Here is a 19285-nt window from a genome sequence, read left to right as displayed (position 1 = left end):
TGAATGGTTGTCTGTCTCTCTATGTTGGCCCTGTGATAGACTGGCAACCTGTCTAGGGTGTGCCCTCTTGCCGGATGACAGCTGGGATAGGCTTCACAAGACAAGTGGTTACAGAAGATGAATGAATGAATGGATGAATGAATGAATGAATGAGTATTGCTGCTTTTACTTCTTCCCTCACTGAAACTACTGTATACAGCGACGAGGATGGTAAGTCAGAGCATTTGGGATGCTCTTTGATTTTTGTGGTCATGTGTTTTTATGCCATCTGATGTTGTGTAGTCTGTAATCCAATCAGGGAGAGAGAGAGAGTGTAATCCATGTTAATCCCACATCCAAAGAGAGAGGGAAACCTAGGATAGGGCTGGTCATTAAGAGAGACAGAAACAGCTGAAGGACGGCAGTAATCTCTAAAGGATACATGGACCCTTTAATGGATAGACATTAACGGAAATACACAGCAGCAGAATTTGTCCAGTTTTGACTGAGTGTTTCTGTAATTCAGTCTGCCTCTCTGATCTGATCTGGTCTCGTCTGACAGCTGCCTGCCTGTATCCTGAACCCCTGTTGTCAGGGATACCTCTCCATAGAGACACAGTCCCAAAGGTAGGGGAGGGCTTTAAAGGAGAGGAGACCCTCACCTTGATGGAGTTAAAAGAAAGCATGAAGAGGCGAGGGCTGTAGTAGCAGAGAGAGAAGAGGGACGTTTATCTGTGGAGGAACAAGCAGAGTCTAACTCTGCAGAAGGACAGAAGAAGGAGTTGGATGACGTGAACTCTTCAGGTAAGAATATTATTATCAGAGAAGAAAAACACGAGTGAATACTGCACTTTTGACACGTGCCGTATATGTATTTATTCTCTGAAGTTTTAGGATGGGCTTTGATCTGGAGAGGTTTGTGGGTTATGTGAATGAGGGACTGCTATGCTGTGTGTGTCGAGACGTGTTGGAACGCCCCCTCCAGGCCCCCTGTGAGCATGCATACTGCAGCGCCTGCATCAGCAGCTGGCTGGTCCATCACCACTCCTGTCCTGAGGACAGGCTGCCGCTGGATGTTGGCAGTCTTAAACCACTGTACAGGTCTGTCCGCATCCTCTGCAGCTGTGTCTTTGGTTATTTCCTAGTTGGGATCACTCATTGTTAAACTTCAAAGATCAGCTCTCCCACTTAGTGGCCTTGGTGAATGAATTCAACTTATCTCACTCTTTCCGTCTTTATATGTTTGATCGCAGGTACATGCGTAATGACCTGAACCGTCTGCAGATCCGCTGTGTGAATGCAGGACAGGGATGTGACGTGGTCTGCTCGCTGGAGAGTCTGCACACACATGAGGATGAGTGCGAGTTTGCCTTCGTATCCTGCTCTAACACAGGTGCAAAAATCTCACCCTTACTGAAAATCCACTCGTGTAATGTGTTGTTTTCATTTCTGTTTAAGGCAGCAATTGAAAAGTTCAACAGTTATCCTTGTGAATGTGCATCATACAAAGGTAACGTGACACCTCTGTGTGGGTGAACAACAGGTGGCTCCTTTGTTGTCATGGCTACCCCACAAACTGGTGCACCTATGGGACCGAAAGCTCCTAAAGACCTCACACAGAGTGCAGTCAGGGTCAACTTCCCATCATTGTTTAATGAGCGATTTAAAAGTCTGCGAAGTACGTGCTTTTGTGCTCACAGTTTAATTGTGACCTGTCGTTGGCAGGTGGAGAGTACATATGTTGCCACTGTGGTAGGTACAGTGACAGTGTGTGTGTGCGTGCAGTGTAATCTGATTGCTTTGCTGTGACCTGTGAGAAATGTATTAAATTTGGTGAAAATAAGGGCAGCAAGGAGAATAAAAATATTAGTATTATTGTATACGTAGATCTACATATTCTCTTCATATCTACTACTCTGTTTGAGTGTGTTCATATTGGATGTGTGATCCAATCTGAAGCACATTTATGTTATTTGGTTAACGCTTTCCACTTCTTTGTTTGTTGTTGCATGTAATGTTTTTATATATATATACATTTTTGTAAAAGGATGTATGTATCTGTACATATAAACTGGTTGCTTCATGTTTTGCCTCTCTTTCCTCTCAGGTTGTCCTGTGCAAGTAGAGAGGCGGAGTCTGGAGGCTCACCTGTCAGAATGTAACTTCCGCAGCAGAGAGTGCCCCAACGGCTGTGGCCACACTCTCCTCTCTCTCGACCAATCACAACATAACTGTGTGGCCGAGCTGCGCACAGAGGTGGAGATGCTCAGGTACGCTCGCCTGCTCATCTACTCTCACCGACTCTTGTAACCGAACCTTTTTTCGTGTTGTAGCTTATAATTTTGGTCTCACTGAATGTTCACATCAGAGCAGAGATGCTGTGCAAGTTGGAGGAAGTGAGACGAGAGATGGAGTCTCGGTTGGACTCGCAGAGGAGGCACATGGTGCAGAAAGAGTCTCAGCTGAAGAACGAAGTGGAGGAGCTCAAGGTGAACTGTTGCTCACCCATCAAGTCTAATGTAACACCTGTACTGGAGAGCAGATTGGATCTTTGGTGCTACTTTGCAAACATCAATATGTAGCACATTGCTGTTCAATAGCTTTCAGTCTCAAAGAAAAGTATTTGATGTGACAATCATGTCATGTGTCTCCTCTGTGCAGGGTCAGTTATCCCGTGTGATGTGTGACATGCGGGCGCTGTTCGGAGCCGAGCGTCTGAGGAGACAGGAGCTGGCAGAAGCAGAGCTGGAGAAGAGGGAACTGTTGGAGCTCCTCAGGGACCTACAACCAACCAGGAGTCAGCTCCCTGGTGAACAAGTAGCCGGCAGGGACGAGCGTCAGGGAGACCAGCAGACGTCTGGCAGGGAACTGCACACAGAGCTGACGCAGCATCAGCAGAGAAAGGCTTCTTTACATGCGTCCAGTCTGTCATTATATTCAGCTCAGGCTGTAAATGCTTCAGGTCCACCTCCATCCCCGCAGCTGGGAGAGGGGGTTCGCAAGGGCGGCACCCGGAGTCTGACCCTGGACTGTATCAAAAGAAAGAGCCGTGAGGTGACGGTCATCTGAAATGACCGGAGATTAACCAGCCTACAACAAATCTTTATTTTATATATTTAGTGACTATTTTGGCAATGATTTAAGAGAATAAAATGTTCTAATTTTATGTTGGAATAAAGAAATCATGCAGTGGACTTTTTGCTTGAGAAGCAACGTTTTGTGTATATTATTACCAGATGGTAAAGTAATATAAAATGGGTTAACAGGTTATTTTCTTAACTCAGGACTAGACTGTATGTCATTTTGCCATTTGTGGGAAGTCTAAACTGTTTGTAAAATGAAAAATTGAAGTGTCCTACAAGAAGCTGGCCTCACTGGAACTATGTACACTCCCGGATTACAGCCCACATTTGCTGTGGCAGTGTTTCAATAAGCTTCTGCAATGTCACAAGATTTATTTCCATCTAGCATTCATTTTTCACTTGTATTGTTAATGGGAGAGGCTGACCTTCTCCAGCACATCCCAAAGATTCTCTTTGGGATTAAGGTCTGGACTCTGTGGTGGCCAATCCATGTGCGAAAATGCTCCCTGAACCACTCTTTCACAATTTAACTATAACCTGGTCATTCAGTATATTCAGGTAGTCAGCTGACCTCATTCTTTGGACACATAATGTTGCTGAACCTAGACCTGAGCAACTGTAGCAACCCCAGATCATAGCACTGTCCCCACAGGCTTGTACAGTAGACACTATAGGCATGATGGGTGCATCACTTCACTTTTCTTACCCTGATGCCCCCATCACTCTGGAACAGGAAATAATCTGGACCACATGACCTTCTTCCATTTCTCCAGGGTACAATCTTTATGCTCCCTAGCAAACTGAAGCCCTTTTCCCAGTCAGCCTCACTGATTAGTGGTTTTCTTAAGGCTACACAGCTGTTCAGTTCCCTTCACATTGTACGTGTGGAAATGCTCATACTTTCACTATTAAACATAGTCCTGAGTTCGACTGTTGTTTTTCTTGGATTTGATTTCACCAAACGTTTAAGTGATCACGATCATGATCAATCAGGATTTTTTTCAGCCACATTTCATCCTCAAAGACGATGGTCCCCCACTATGCTTCCAGTTTTTAATATAGCGTTGGACAGTTCTTAACCCAGTTTTAATAGTTTCTACAATCTCCTTAGATGTTTTCTCTGCGTGATGCATGCCAATGATTTGACCCTTCTCAAACAGACTAATATCTTTTCCACGACCACGGGATGTGTCTTTAGACATGGTTGTTTAAGAAATGAGAAGCGACTCATTGCATCAGTTGGGGTTAAATAACTTGTTGCCAGCTGAAAGATAATCACCCATGCAGTAATTATCCAATAGGAGGCTCGTACCTATTTGCTTAGTTAACTCCAGGTGGCGACTTTTATTTTTGTATATTACTATACGTTTTACTAAACTGGAATCGCCATAATCTGCTTTTTGAATATGTAAGTCAGTAAAGGTCTAAAGAAATGAGGTATGCCAAGTTACTCTAGGAGGGTGGATGTATCTAATTTCTCTTTATAGAGACCAACAGCACAGACCTTTGATTTCCTGGTGACTTTCATGATCTATCAACTTTCAACATGTATGATTCACAAATTCTTCTTACGTCACCACAAACAATACCTAGATACTCGTGTTAAATGGTCACAATGTAGCCAATGTAACTGAATCCTTTTTCTTCACTTAATTCCTGTCTTACCTCATAAAGGAAAGTGTTGTGTATTATACGCACATTAGTCATCTGGAAACAATTGCTTCAGAAACTTAAAACACTTTACTATCACCTTTATTCTCCGATTACAACTCATTATAACAAAACATAAAACATCAACACAGTCTGTACGTCATTGTGACAACATCATACCACCACGTTTCCATGGAGATCGCATATATATCCTGATTAGTCCATTTGTTGCCATTAGAGGCTGCAGTCATTGCCCAGGTGAGTTTACCTGGTGAAGGAGCGAACGTGTCTGCCCCTCCCACCTCCGCTCCCTCCCCCACCGCTGAACTTGCTCCCTTGAGATCCTCTTCCCCCTCCTCCTCCCCCGCCTCCCCCACCGCCGCCTCCAGCGTTGCCGCCACCTCCTCCACCACTAAGCCACGACAGCCCGGTGCCTCCCCTGCCTCGTGGAGCTCGGTCCCGCGGAGCCAGCCGATATGCACCTGGAGAAGGGAAGACAAACCCACCTTCATCTCAGTTTAGACTATAGAGGCTCTTGATGTCAAACCAAAGCACGTGCGAATGTACACTTCATACTTGCAGGCGGTTGTCGTGAGGGGAGAGGTCCTCGAGTGAAGTTGCTCTGGCCTCCTCGAGGTTCACTGTAGGTTCCTCTGTGAGTGACGGCTGGAACTTGGCCGCTCCACGATGAACCACGGCCTCCTTCTCTTCGAGTGTAGTTACCTGCAGAACCAAAACACAAGATTTGTCACCCTCTACTGGTCAATTCAAGATACAAGACACTTGATTGTACAACCAAATACTAGTGTGCCCACATAGGTGAAGCCACCACATCTCTCAGTCTTCATTACTTCATTCAAAAAAGGTACTTTGTTGTTATAGATGGCACAATGTGATGACAAATGGACTTAGAAAACTTAATCAGTTGATAAAGAAAAAGATGTCTACGCTTTTCAATGGCACTAACTATATTCAGTATGTGTAAAGTGTTATATTTAGGTAATAATTAATTTTGTACTTGCTGCATTATGTCATTCATGCTCACATGTTTCATTGTGCAAAATAGTGTCTTTCAACAACACACTTTGAGTGATTTTAATTCACATTCTGACATACACAGACCTGGGTAATCACATTTCATGGATGATATGTATATACATACCCGACAGCAGGACACCTTTAGGTTGTGGCGGAGTGAAAAAGCGAGTCTGGCTGTGGAAGGTGGCTCTGCCTCTGTTGCCCGTGAACAGTCCTCTGGTGGGAGGCTTGGGGGTGCTCTTCGGGGGACGCTTAGGGGGCAAAAGTCCAAGAGGGGTAGTAATGTCTTTAAACTCCGCCGCAACAAAGTCATCCACGTGCATGCTCGGAGGACGAGAAGTGTTCTGTTTGCGTAGGCGGAAAATGTCATGGGGTCTGGAGAGATTCTGTCCAAACCCTCCTCGACCTCCACGGCCGCGAGGAGCAGCCATGATGTGGGCTCTTTTAGCAGGCTCAGTGTAGTCCGACTTACCGCTGCAGAGACACGATGGCATTCAAGAAGTTTATGTAAAGCTAGATTCAGCGTCTTTATCACGTGAAAAATAAAAAGGTGAATTTAACAGTAGAGCTGTACCTTGAGGTGATGAAGGTCTCGTGTTTGTGTTTGCCCAGCCGGAAACCTTTAGGAGCCTTAGTGTGACCAGGAGAGGATGGCTCAGACAGGAAGGAGCGCTCCAACTCTGCTTTCAAGTCCAGCTCTGGACAACACTCCTGAGCCAAACCCACCAGATCCACCTTCACCTGTCACACGGAGAAAGAGGCAATCATAGACATAATGCACACAAGAAACAGGCAGAGTCAAAGGAAGAAAAGAACCATAAACTATATATGGAAAAAAGTATAGGCTGGATGAATCTGGTGATTCTGGATGAGTCTGAACATGAAAATATCTTAATTCCCAGCAGATCAGTGTCAAAGTTTTGAACTCAGTTAGAACCGTTTTTTTTTTTTTTTTTTTACACAAGTACAGACTATGATGCTTGCCTTGGGGTCACTGTAGCAATGAGTAATTATGCAGTAATTACTGTTTGAATTTATCAGAATGACAGGCAGAACAAATACTGAACTAACAAAGATTAAAAAACGGATGATGCAACTGATACTGAAGACTGACTGACAACAAAATAATGAGGGTAATACTTTTTCATGTTCATAATAATGTTGAAAGCATCTGTACACACACACACACACTCACCGTATCAAGATCTGTTTCTATGTCATCGGTTTGGAATGGAGAGAACCACAGAGCCTTCAGCTGCTCATCCAGAGCTTCAGACAGAATGAACACCGTTCTACACATAAAAAAAACACACATGGCGATAATGATTCATTTATAAGTCTTGATTGTTCATGTAGCTCATTTTAGTACACATCTGGTTAAGTTTGATCTAAAGCTTCAATAGAGTACTAAATATCAATTAAGATTCTCATCCAGGTTGTGGTACATCCAAAAACAAGCTGGACATAGCTCTATAGTAAAGTCAGACTTGTACCATGTTTTGAATATTTGATTCAATCATTCTGTCACTATAAAATGATATTTCCCCTCACTGCAATGGGAACAGCCTCACATCTTCTTCTTCTATACCCGTTTAGTCCTGTTAAGGGTCACGGGGGTCTGCTGGAGCCTATCCCAGCTGTCATCGGGCGAGAGGCAGGGGTACACCCTGGACAGGTCGCCAGTCCATCGCAGGGCTAACACAGAGACAGACAACCATTCACACTCACACGCACACCTACGGCCAATTTAGAGTCACCAATTAACCTAACTAGCATGTCTTTGGATGGTGGGAGGAAGCCGGAGTACCCGGAGAGAACCCACGCAGACACAGGGAGAACAGGAACAGCCTCACAAAAGTGGACAAAGAAAACAACGAGAAAAAATGACCCTACCTGTGATTGAACTGGGCCCCCAGTGTCTCTGGTGCTGGCAGAGTGGGTTCTGTCTCAGTCACTGGAGGCGCGTCTGTGGCCGTCTCCAACGCCTGCCTCAGGACAACCACGTTCTCCAGCATAGTTTCCAGTGAATCATCTTCTTTACATAGTTTCTACAAACACATAAGCATAGCAAGTTGAAAGCCGAGGCAGCATCGATCTTTTATATGGAAAGAAATTAGCACACGGCTGCATCATTAGTACCGTAATCTGCTTCTCTAGGGCAGGCAGCGGATGGGACTCTGAATCCTCCCACTGCAGCAGAGCTTTCATCTCAGAGCCCGAAAGCAGTCGAGGAGCAACAAACGAGGACTCATCACTGGACCCGTGGCCCTCCTCAACACACTGGATTTTAATTAAGATTCAGGGTCAAGACCAGAGACCAAGACCAGAAAAAAAATACAGCAGTTAGCAATTAGTACAAGAACAAGTAAGAAAAGGAGCAGTGCCAGGTTAACGCTTACACTCTATTGAAAAGGAAATTTTATACCAGTTATATGTCAACATGCTCATTTGTTTCAAGACATTATTTGACCATCTGATTTTTTTGTACAAAACATAAGTATATAAATGAAAATTTTAAATTAAAGACACATTTGCAGCAGAATAATCACTGACTCTTACACTGTATCAGTTTCTACCATGGTTGTAAATCATTGCTGATTTTGTTATCAAGCACATTCTGATTTTATCTATTATATTTTTATTTCTGTTCAGTGTTGTTTTATTATCCAGAGATTTTGCTTCAGGACGCCCTTGAAAATAATGAGCTATCATAAATCTTAATATACATACCATTGTTTCTGTGTTGAGAATTTGCCTGAGAAAGTCGAGCAGAGCTGAGAGCAGATCTGCTGAGTCCTTGTTGAAGGAAACCACCAACCTCTTCAACAGCGCGCACAGTCCCGCACTGTGTTTCTTCAGAGCACTGGAACAAAGACCAGAAATACAGTCTAGGTGAAAACTAACTGAGAAAATGCCCAACCTGTGGTAGGAACAGAAGAAAGTAGAAAGAGGGGCAAACCCAAGAAACATTTCCATTTACACTTTGAGGTGGTAGAGTCCATAGTCATGCTCAGTGAGGAATGTTAAAGTCCTGATGCAGGTGAGGAGGAGTGGGACGCTGCTCTCTGCGTTTCCCAAAACCTCCAATAGAGAATTGCACACTGCTGACATCATCTCTCGCCCTGGTAGAGCATTGGCCAGCTGCTCAGCCTCCGACACACAGCTTTCACCAGGTGGAGACACCACCAGAGAAATGTCCTGACGAAGACAATGGAATGGATGGACATTTTCAGTTTTTCTTCTTTTCCTTTTAAAGACTTTGTATGTGTGATGTGCCATCCTCACCTGGTCACACAGTGACTGTAATATTGTCCCCACTAGTACGCTGCATTGCTGCTGTTGTAAGGAATGATCAGTTGGAGGAACCAAAAGAGACAAAAGCAAGGGGAACAGATCGGCCAGTTGTTCGTCTCCAGAGACCGACCCAGACAGGAGGTGCAGTGCCGTGCTCTTACAAGCTCTCTGAGACACCAGAGCATCCATCAAAGACAGCAGACGCAAGACTTGGGCCCAACACACCATTTTCCCTTCCACCCTGCAGTTAGATGATTACACAAACTTAAAATACAACTAACAGCATAAACACAAAAATGTGATGGTGTGTGTGTCCTTCACTCACGGCTGCAGCTCCTCCAGCAGCAGCTCCAGCAGAGTCTTCATTATGAGTGTTGCACTGGGTGAAGACAGGTCCGCCAACTGAACACACACTCTCCTCAGCATGGCCAGGAGAGGAGGGCAGCTGGTGGCGAACACACACCTCAGCGCTTCGGAAAACACTTTCCACTGCGCCCGTATGTGCATGCTCCACAGCTTCCGTGTGTTTAAGGCTACAGCCACATCTTGGACTGATATCACCTGTGGAGCCAAAGGTCTCCTAATGTTAGTGTGTATGCCAAGACAAGAATCATCAGGAGCTGAAAGGAAGTAGAGGATAGATTAGAGGTACCTGAGTGCTCTGCATTGGCAGTGGTAGAGGCAGGAGCTCAGACAGCAATGTTAGGCCAGAGAAGAGACCTTCAGGAGCTTTCAGCAGAGAGCCAAGAACCTCCTTTAGCATCAGAGACCACGTGTTACTTGCCAGAGTCTCTTCTGTGTGAGTGACCTGCAGCAGACAGAAACAATAACTCACAAAAAGGACTACAAATGACATATTTTCCTCTTTGAGCATACTTGCACCGATTCACACACACCTCTTGATTGACGCCCTGTGTGAAAGTGAGCAGCACATCGACAATGAGCGCCTGCACTCTGGTCTCCTCCCCGTCTAGACGTCCAGATGCGGGGATGGAGCACACTATCATGTGGAGCGTCACCAACACATTGGCCACACGAGTGTCCCTGAACTGGAAGGCTCCCCCACGGAGCAGCTCTGTGAGCATCGTGCGCAGCAACCTGAGTGTGCTGATACATATACTGAGGATCATGCAGCGCTGCGGCGTCGGACCCATGTGTCCGTGCACGCGCCACGGCTGCAGTAACACGCTGCACAGCTTCTGAAGGACGCGCACACACGTATCCAGACCCTCCCCAGAGAACAGCTGGACCCCTGCTAGACTCCACTTCAGATCCCTCTGCTGACCTGCAGAAAGGAAGAAGACATGGTCAAAAATATGTCCACTAGGAGACGACAGCGGACTCTTTTTGTGAGAAAAACCCCATTTGATGTCTTTACCTTCTATAGCAGGAGGGGGGCAGGCAATGTGACAGAGGACCCTCAGAGCGGTGACCAGCCCAGTTCCCTCAGCCGTTAACACGTTTTCCACATTCTGAAGCCAAAACAAAACCCATGTTGAGTGTTACATACAACACACGTATCTGCATGTACCCCAGCCACGGAGAAAATACATGTTGGAGCCGTTAAGACTTGTCAGTGAAGCTCTGCATTCCAGGAAGATATATTTCTGGTGGATTTGAGGTTCGTTATTAGATCAGAGTGTGACCTATAAACACTCATTTTTATCAGTGTTATTGTTTGGGAAGTTTACGCCCTTATGAAGGTTTCATGGTTGTAAGTCACCTTATCAGCTGGCCTGGTTGTGACAACACTGCACTGTTTTCCTCTGGTAATAATATGGAATCCACTCTATAAATATCACTCATTAATAGCGATTGTGGTATGGTAAGGTGAGCCATTATTTCCTCACTGATGGAGTTAACAGACTTCCTGAATTAGATAATCTTTGGCAGCTGCCCAATCAATGCCAGCAGAAGAGATTTATTATCCACTGAATTAAAAAGACCTAGGGGTTATCAGGGCTGTCGGAAAGTAATATTCGAAGATGAAAGCTCAAAAAATAATTTGAAATGAAAACAAAGTTTTAAAAAAAAAAAAAAAAAAGGTCTATACTGAATGAAAGATCTGTACCTGCTTGATGTAGTCAATGAGGGTAGGAATGCTGCCAATCTCAAAGCGCACTTTCTCCAGAGGCTCCAGCCACTTACTGAGCTCTGAAAAAAAAAAAAAAGGTACACATACAGACACTCACTCACAATATTTCTTATATAGCACGATACCTGAGTGTGACATGAGCGGTATTTACCCTGTAGCTTGGCATTAGTGTCATCTGCTTTGGCTAAGGTGAGCAGCGGGGCAGCATATTGTTCCATCATCCTCAGGTCATTAGAGGTCTGCACCACCAGTAGTACCAGCATACAGGCGTAGTTATACGTCACTGCTTTGCGAGCCTTGGCCTCACTAAAAGGAAAATTAAAAAAGATATTAGACTGAATTGAGAGCACAGACAAAAAATGAGTGTAAAGAAATGACTGCTTTACCCTTGTCCATCTTTGCTGTGGTGCTGGAGCAGGGTGACCAGACAGGACAGGTTGTTGTCCAGGCTGAAAACATGGGCCACAGCGCTGCGACCAGTCTGAGTGAAAGTCATCAGGTAGAGGGCGTGGAGCATGCCCAGGACCTCCGCGTTGTCACCTTCCTCCAGCCCTACACCACCGTCTCCTCCTGTGGCCACGTGGCTCATGAGTTCTGACACACCTTGCAGGGCATGCAGCGCCTGCATCAGCCACACGCCAAAGCCCTCTTCACCGAAGCCTGGCCCTGTGAGACCTCCCTCTCCTCCTGTAAACGTGCTCTCCTCAGCCTCAGATTCTGCCATCGATGCCAGGAGACGTAGCAGCAGGTTGGCGGGTGTGGGCTGGGCGATGAGGAAGAGCAGACCTGACTGGGTGAGGGACAGGAAGCGCAGGGCCTCTCTAACCGCTTGGGTGACACCTAGATGGCCAGCTGCAGCAGCTGCTGACAACACCACCGTTGCGCTCTCCAGAAAGTGGCATGCATGCATATACCTGAATAAAAGTAAGCGCACATTAATTCAATCAGTGAGTCAAAAATACATTTAACCTTATGTAAACACTAATGAGATTTGAGTTTACATGCGTACCTATACAGTGTTGGGTATGGGTTGTCCCTCTCCTGTGGTCCTGTTATTCTAGCAGTAGTGGGGAAGGCTTTTCCAGGGGGCTGCACCATGCAGTGAGGGGCCGTCTCGAACAAGTGATGTAGCTCTTCCAAAACCCCTGCCAGCCTATCAAGCTCTGCCTCGCTCACAGGGGAGGAGTTTAGCGACGGCTCTTCTTCCATGGGGCTCTCAGCATCCTCCATCTCCTCCTGAGGATAACAGTCAGTCACGATCACCATATAAAGTCTATTTAGTGTTTGAGGTGCTAGTGTGAAAGAGTGGTTTGAAGTGTGTGTTTGTTACCTGCTGGGGTTCACTCCACGCTGCTGCTGTATTCTGTAAGTCGACAAGCACCTCATACACGTGGCTCTTCTGTAATATGGCATTTCCAGCTGTTATGACTCTCACGGTTTCTTCACGAAGGAACAGCTGGACTAGACGCTGTGAAGCACATGAAGCTTAGAGTCAGATCTTAACAGGACAAAACATCCTCAATGTGTTCAACTTGTCAGTGTTTACTGTGAAATTAGCTTCTGAGTCAAAAACATAATCAGCTCAGTTTCAATGTGATGTACTTTAAAGCTGGTGTTCATTTGGGTCATAATGAGTGGTAGGTGATATCCCACTTGTCATTGTATTTTTCAGTGGTCAAAACATTTTATTTCATTTTTATTCTGCCAAAGAAATACAGCCTGTGTGTTGCTAACCTGATAGCCACTCTTGTCTGAATCTCCTGCATGTAGGAAAGCCTCCACCCCAGCAGGAGCGCTGATCAGAGCATCCAAAGCTCTCAGGATACTCAACTTCAGTGTGGAGGAGACGTGGTCTGCTTGGACCAGCTCCAGAAGCACACTGAGGGCCCCTTCACGTAGCAGCACTGTGAGGCCCTGTGGATACTCTGCCAGGCATGATGCTAGCTTAGCACCAGCTTTTAGCTGTCTGAGGTTAAGAGCAATGGGTTGCGTAAGAGCAATCTCCATGCTTAGAGCTTGAAGAGTCCACTGGACCAAAACTTTAACAGGTTCCTCCATCTCTCCTTCTCCTTGTTTAATTAAATAAGGCAACCCTTTTGTCAGTAGTCCAGGTGCCTCTTCCAGAGCAGTGACCCAGCGGGAATCTCTGTCATCACCAACACTGGTTAGCAGTTCTTTCAGGTGAGCAACAGCTTCAGCTTCCTCTCCTACGGCTGTTCCTTCTGTCCCACCAGCATCTCTGGGCTCGTCCATATTTGCCTTCTCAAACTGGGAGTCAAAGCGGGTCTTGTATGGAGGGGTGAAGTAGAGCAGGGGTCTGAGCTCTCGTTCGTATGGGTCATACTGGACAGGTGGCACAGATGCAAGATCCTCAGGAGTGTAGTCCATGTCAAAGGTGGGCAACTTGAAGCTCCCATTATCCAGGTCATCCTCATCACTGGATATTTGCTCATAACCATCGTCACCTAGTAGGTTGAAGAAGGAGAACGTTTGACAAAGTTTATTTGCAGTAAAGAAATTATTACAATGCTTCAAACGTGGTCTGTTGTATAAATATGTGTAAAATGAATATGAGAAGAAATGAGGAGGCCAGCAACAACTATATATCCCTTACCAATGCACAAATGCATACACTCAAAAACCTACAAACTCATCACTCCAAACATGCAGGGTTAGTTCGGCATGCATGATGTGATTATAGCACACACTCAGCCACAGCTGTGAGGACGCGTCAGATAGAACTCCACATCACAGCTGGTGAAGGTTAATCATAAGCCTTCAGAGAAGCCCTGAGCAGACCAGCTAAGAGTTTGCAGCATCCACTGGTTGTAGATGGACGCAGCATGCTAGAGCACACACCCTCTCGATCTGTAACTCAGTCCCAAATGGACCCTGCTCCCGTGGCCCAATGGGACGACCACGTGTAGTGTTTCTACTATCAAAAGGTTTGGGGCTGAGTGTCCATTTGGGATTGCAGACTATCCTACTCTCACATAAGAACTCTCCTACCTTCCTCCATCTCCTCTTCCTCGTCCTCACCCTCATCTTCCTCCTCCTCCTCTTCTTCATCCTCTTCCGGTGCGCTCCCCTCAGTCCGTGCGTCCTCTTCCTCCTCCTGCTCCTCCTCTTCCTCCTCCTCATCGCCCTCTTCCTCTTGTTCAGCATCTGAGTATGTTTCGTCTGCAGGCAGCGATCTTTCAGGCGACACAGCCTCCAGGTAATCATCGCGGCCCTCGCATGGTTCATCTTTGACGACACCCACTGCAAATAGACAAGGCTTAATTATGCAAAACAGTTTAGGGGCATATTCAACCTGTGCATACATTACTATACTTAGTAATTACCTAATAACCTTAGCTATTAGACTCTAAACAACTGCAGATAAATGTAAGTGTAGTAAGTTAAAACATACAGAACAATACCATAATGTGATTAATGCACAATTTTCTCTAAATCAAGAGCAAACACTGATGTTGAATTAGGGCTGGGCGATAAAACGATAACGATATATATCGCGACAGACACGTGATCGATATCAATAGAAAATACGTTCGATAGAATGTTCGATAATTTCACTCGAACTCCGTTAGAAAAAAATAGGAAGAAAACCCCGAGCCAGAACTGCAAGTCATTCTGGGGGATGTAGGCAGAGGAAGGACTTTAGCCTCTCGACCTATCACGGCCCAGCTAAGCCAAGTTGGTGGAATCAACAACAAAAAAAGAACGGCGTGGAGTGAAAGGAGAATATGTGCGCGACAGCGCGAGAGGAAATTGTAGATAAAAAAGGAAAGGTCACGTCAACTGTTTGGCAATATTTTGGTTATTTTAAGTCTGACAAGAGTCAGACCGATGTTGTCTGCTAACTTGGTGGCGAGTGAGCATATTAATTGTCTTTTGATTAGTAGTCGGTTAAGTTTCGTTTATCTGCCGGTTGAGTGATGGCTGCTGACTCGGTTAAGCAGGGATCCACGAGCAGCGGTTATGAGTCGGTTAAGTTTCGTTTCTCTGCGTATTGTGCTTAAGTGAGTGAGTGTCTGAGTGCCTTAGTTTGCCGGTTATATGAGCCGAATCTTTTTTTCCACCGCTACTGAATATTAATTAAAAATGAATGAAAATTAAATGCTATTGAATATGTCATTGTTATCATTTTTAAAAAATTAAAGTGACGGGTAAAAAATGGGTTATGACAGGATTTTTATGACCCTGTCAGACAAAGTGACAGATAACGAAAAAGTCTAGCGCAACCTCTGATCTAGAGGTACTCGGCAGCAGTGCCATACGATAAAACATCAAAGCAATATAAAGAAATAACGGATGCAGTTCAGCACAGTTGAGAAGTCTGGGTAGAATAGGTTCAAAAAACGAATCAATAATTATCGATATCGACTGATATGAAACACTTATATCGTGATACATTTTTCAGCCATATCGCCCAGCCCTATGTTGAATGACAAGAAGTATTCACAGCTGGAACTCTAACTAAAGCTGCATCCCTCTACACACAGCGGCTGACATAACGTCGTCAAACAGATGTGGAGATCTGACCCGTCATTGGAACCTCCACCTCCTCATCATCGTCCGGAGGTGGAGGTCCAGGTGGAGTTCGAGGGCCTCTGGGTGCTGGTCTGGGAGGGCTGCCATTGTACTGGTCATCTTTTTCCCATTCTTAAAAACATCAACAGAGATATCTGATTAGCAGGATGTTTCACTTTCAGGAAGTGGGTGTGAAGGCGAGAGCACGTCTTTCGTTTCAGGTTAAAGTCGCCCACCTTGTTTAACAATCCTCTTGAGGCCACTTGGCTGCTGCGGGGGTGGGGGTGGAGGAGGAGGTGGCGAGTCTTGATCGTGTCCATGTGAGCGCTCTGCTGTCCCATACACCGCCAAAGTGAGACTTGTGTACCAGCCACGCAGCACCAGGCCATCTGTGTTCACCTGTAGACACAAACCCATAGATTAACTAAAAATCAGCGTTAAAAAATAAATAAATAAAAAAAATGATACGTCTTGATCGTAACCGACAACTTACCTTTCCACTGGGCCTGAACACAATGGACTTGTTCTCATCATATTCCAGACTGCGGGCAGAACGCAAGACAAGAGAGCTTAAAGCAACAGTCCAAAAATAAACTAATGCTCAACGTAACTTAAACCTGTATGTTACCTGTTAGCCCTGGACAATGCTCCTTCAAATGTGCACATAACTCATGTGTAATTATGGTGAAAACCCCTCCCCGTCATGGTCTATTGTCTTCTAACTAATAAAGTGTCTTTTAAAAAACACTAGTGTGGATTCGCCAAGTGGTAAAAAGAATTAACAACAATTTTTCCTCTTCTAATCTGTATAAATGATTCAGACAAAAATTAAGTAAGAAATAAAACTCATTCTATTGCTAGACTGGCAATAATCTGTTGAAATATAAGCAGCCCAAGCATACGAAGAAAAAACTTAATTACACCTAATTTTGATGTCCTGGGTTTCAGTTTGTGCGCCAGTGTGGTTAACGGGCACAGAAATATTTGACCAAAGCCATTTCAGTTACAACTGTTTATAATATTTGGAAGATATTTTAATTGCATATATTGTTGAATCACACAGGTTAAAAGATCTCTTCCCAACATTCCCAGCAAACACAATAACTTGGGTGTGTTGTGCTTACAGATTTACACAATGGGTACTTCTAGTTCTCTGGTGCTACTGAACGCACATCTGTTATTAAGTGGTTGGAAGAAACCTGCTTCATTCAAACGTTCCATTACCCCTCTATTTCACCTAGTACTAAAACTTTTTGTCTCACATTCAGATACAGTGTGGGTGGGGTTGGGTTTCTGGAGAGACCAGTTAGTCAGCACAGAAACAAAGGAACCTGATTATGGGTGCGTTAGGTCTATGACGACAGGTCTTGGGTGCTACTGTGACTGGTTCTACAGGTGAGACAGACTTCCATATCTGGAGCACTACTACGATCAATGCCGGAAATATGGAGATGGAGCATGGGAAGAGGAAAGAAGGTTTACACGAACAAAACTAGAGGGACGAGAATGAAAATATTTCTGACCTGCCCAGTCTGTGGAAGGTGGGGCTGTTGGGTTTGGCCGCATTATTGAAGAACAGCTCCAACTGGAAGGCATGAGGAGATGTCTCGCTGGAAACACACATTAAGTAGAGTCAGTCACCTTGTTGCCGAAAGGCTTTCCCCATTTGAGTCATGCATCAAAATTGGTGTGTGATGTGATAGTAAACAGAAACCAACTTATTTAGTACACCTGCTCAATATAATGCTATATATCAAAAGGGACAGCCTAGAGTCGACAAATAAAAAGGCTACAAAGTTCAGCTTTTGTTGAAAACTTGTGGGGAAACTGACAGACATTATCATCGAATAATCTCTAGAAATGTTTTTTTTCACAATATACGGGATACAAATTCAGCAATTTAAAACAACATATATCCCATCTTGAACCCGGTGTGCCCTGTGTTCAGTAAAATTACATCACACGTTACTCAGTAGGCTCAGTGGGAATCAGGGACCCACTCAACAATGGAGCTCATGTGTCAAACTCGCTCACTTTTTCATTCACACAGGCCTCTCTATATCCTACAGGCACACGTATTCATCTCAGGTGTCTTCAGCTAACAAACATCACCAGGAGCAATATACAGTATCATTTGCAATATTCCCTGCAACTCGAGATGAACCAATCAAACTTTTACTCTTACAATATAATTCTGACACCTCCTGATACAGAGGACCGATCCGATGCCAGCGGTAGTGTTTTCCTAAATTTAAAATCTACATCCCAGACTTCATAAAAACACATTTTAAGTTAGGTAACACAAAGTCACGTTATTCTGCGGCACTATAAACAAAGCGAATGAATGCATCAATGAATTAATAACTGTAAACAATGTACTCCATGAGGGGCGACACAGAAACAATTTTTGGTGAACTACTACTATTTAGTAAACACTTGTTTACATAATGGGACAGACATATTATAATTACTATTAACATCTGTCAGTGTGCCAGAGCCTAATTAAACATTTCTGGGTTACACCTCCCTAAAACAACTTCTGTGCACTGAGCATTCATGTTTACTACAGGGCAGGCAGACAGCTTTAGATTAAGCTGGGGATACCTAATAAGTGACGAAATTAGTTTATGAGTGTGACTTCACCATAGCTCTTACCCAAATGCTCTGCTGTCAGGTAAGTTGCTGTGTGCTTTGATCCCTGGAGGAATAACCCGCACCTCTGTGATTAGCACCCCGCAAGGAAACCGCACCACATCCACGTTGGTTAACTGAAGAGAAGTAGACATCATAATGGACATAGTTAATATACGCAACATTGGCGTCATTGAATGGACACCACAGACCTGAACAGTCACTTTATTTTGGTCTGCTGTGAAGTAAACATAGTCATGCTGAGACTTTCATGTTAGCATTAGCCATCTGGCTAACTAGCAAACAATCTACAGGAGCATGCAAAAGAAAGGAAATTGCAAACAAGTTATCTGCTTATGAAAATCAAATCACGTTTAACGGGGGTGTTTGGTACAATTGCGCGTATAATAAGTGTGCAAAGAAATGAAAAAACTGAAATGCAATGTTCACAGTAACACAACAACTGCTAATGTTAGCCAAGTTAACACCGTTAGCTTGGAAGTTGAGCATCATTATAAAAGAAACTGTCGAATAAAAAGATGTAAGTTTTGAATATAGGCATCTCTGAAGTACATTTACAAGAGTGTGTGGAGACGTCAGAAATAGTACCTCTGCACTTTGATGTTTAAACGTATCTAGAAAAAGAAGCTCCGTAGAAGTGTCCCCCGCCATCGCTTTCTTGCTGTCGGTCGGGCCAGGGGTAAACTTCCGGAACGGCGAACACTTCCGGTTCACGTCGCGCTGACATTTTATTATTATTATTATTATTATTATTATTATTATTATTATTATTATTATTATTATTATTATTATTATTATTATGCATACCAGTGCTGTTCTATTAATTTATCAAGCTTGAGATATTTTCTGGTTTATGGGTGGGTTTATTTAATCAATCATATCGATTGATACATTTATAGCAGTCAAATATAATTGTTATAATATAGAATTAAAAAGGGCAAAATTATGTTGACATTCGAGC

At 44.3% G+C, this 19285-nt stretch overlaps 2 protein-coding genes across 3 annotated transcripts; one reads left to right on the top strand and one right to left on the bottom strand.

Moving 5' to 3' along the window:
* Nucleotides 1–730: 730 nt before the first annotated feature.
* On the top strand, nucleotides 731–3097 carry rnf41l (ring finger protein 41, like). Its single transcript, XM_084557412.1, has 8 exons — nucleotides 731–783; nucleotides 868–1080; nucleotides 1233–1372; nucleotides 1705–1731; nucleotides 2087–2249; nucleotides 2348–2468; nucleotides 2641–2788; nucleotides 2942–3097. Exons 2-8 carry the CDS (start codon nucleotides 875–877, stop codon nucleotides 3046–3048), a joined length of 912 nt encoding a protein of 303 aa, XP_084413538.1. The 5' UTR covers nucleotides 731–783; nucleotides 868–874; the 3' UTR covers nucleotides 3049–3097.
* A 1701-nt stretch (nucleotides 3098–4798) lies between these two features.
* On the bottom strand, nucleotides 4799–18990 carry virma (vir like m6A methyltransferase associated). Of its 2 annotated transcripts, none has more exons than XM_084557614.1 (27): nucleotides 18913–18990; nucleotides 18328–18440; nucleotides 17196–17282; nucleotides 16166–16214; nucleotides 15909–16071; nucleotides 15685–15804; nucleotides 14149–14400; nucleotides 12874–13604; nucleotides 12470–12607; nucleotides 12149–12375; nucleotides 11526–12053; nucleotides 11291–11445; nucleotides 11116–11198; nucleotides 10423–10516; nucleotides 9941–10329; nucleotides 9697–9852; nucleotides 9370–9605; nucleotides 9036–9285; nucleotides 8731–8948; nucleotides 8481–8613; nucleotides 7890–8030; nucleotides 7644–7798; nucleotides 6946–7042; nucleotides 6325–6491; nucleotides 5875–6224; nucleotides 5289–5435; nucleotides 4799–5194 (listed from the first exon to the last, which is right to left on the bottom strand). In XM_084557614.1, exons 1-27 carry the CDS (start codon nucleotides 18973–18975, stop codon nucleotides 4977–4979), a joined length of 5460 nt encoding a protein of 1819 aa, XP_084413740.1. In that variant the 5' UTR covers nucleotides 18976–18990; the 3' UTR covers nucleotides 4799–4976. The 2 variants fall into 2 exon arrangements, with proteins under 2 accessions (XP_084413740.1, XP_084413741.1); XM_084557615.1 differs by having other exon boundaries at nucleotides 14179–14400.
* Between the last annotated feature and the right edge of the window lie 295 nt (nucleotides 18991–19285).

The sequence above is a fragment of the Chelon labrosus genome (assembly GCF_963514085.1).
Source record: "Chelon labrosus genome assembly, chromosome: 12".
NCBI classification, from domain to species: Eukaryota; Metazoa; Chordata; class Actinopteri; order Mugiliformes; family Mugilidae; genus Chelon; species Chelon labrosus.
The sequence above is the reverse complement of the archived record's forward strand: the minus strand, read 5'-3'. Positions and strand labels throughout refer to the sequence as shown.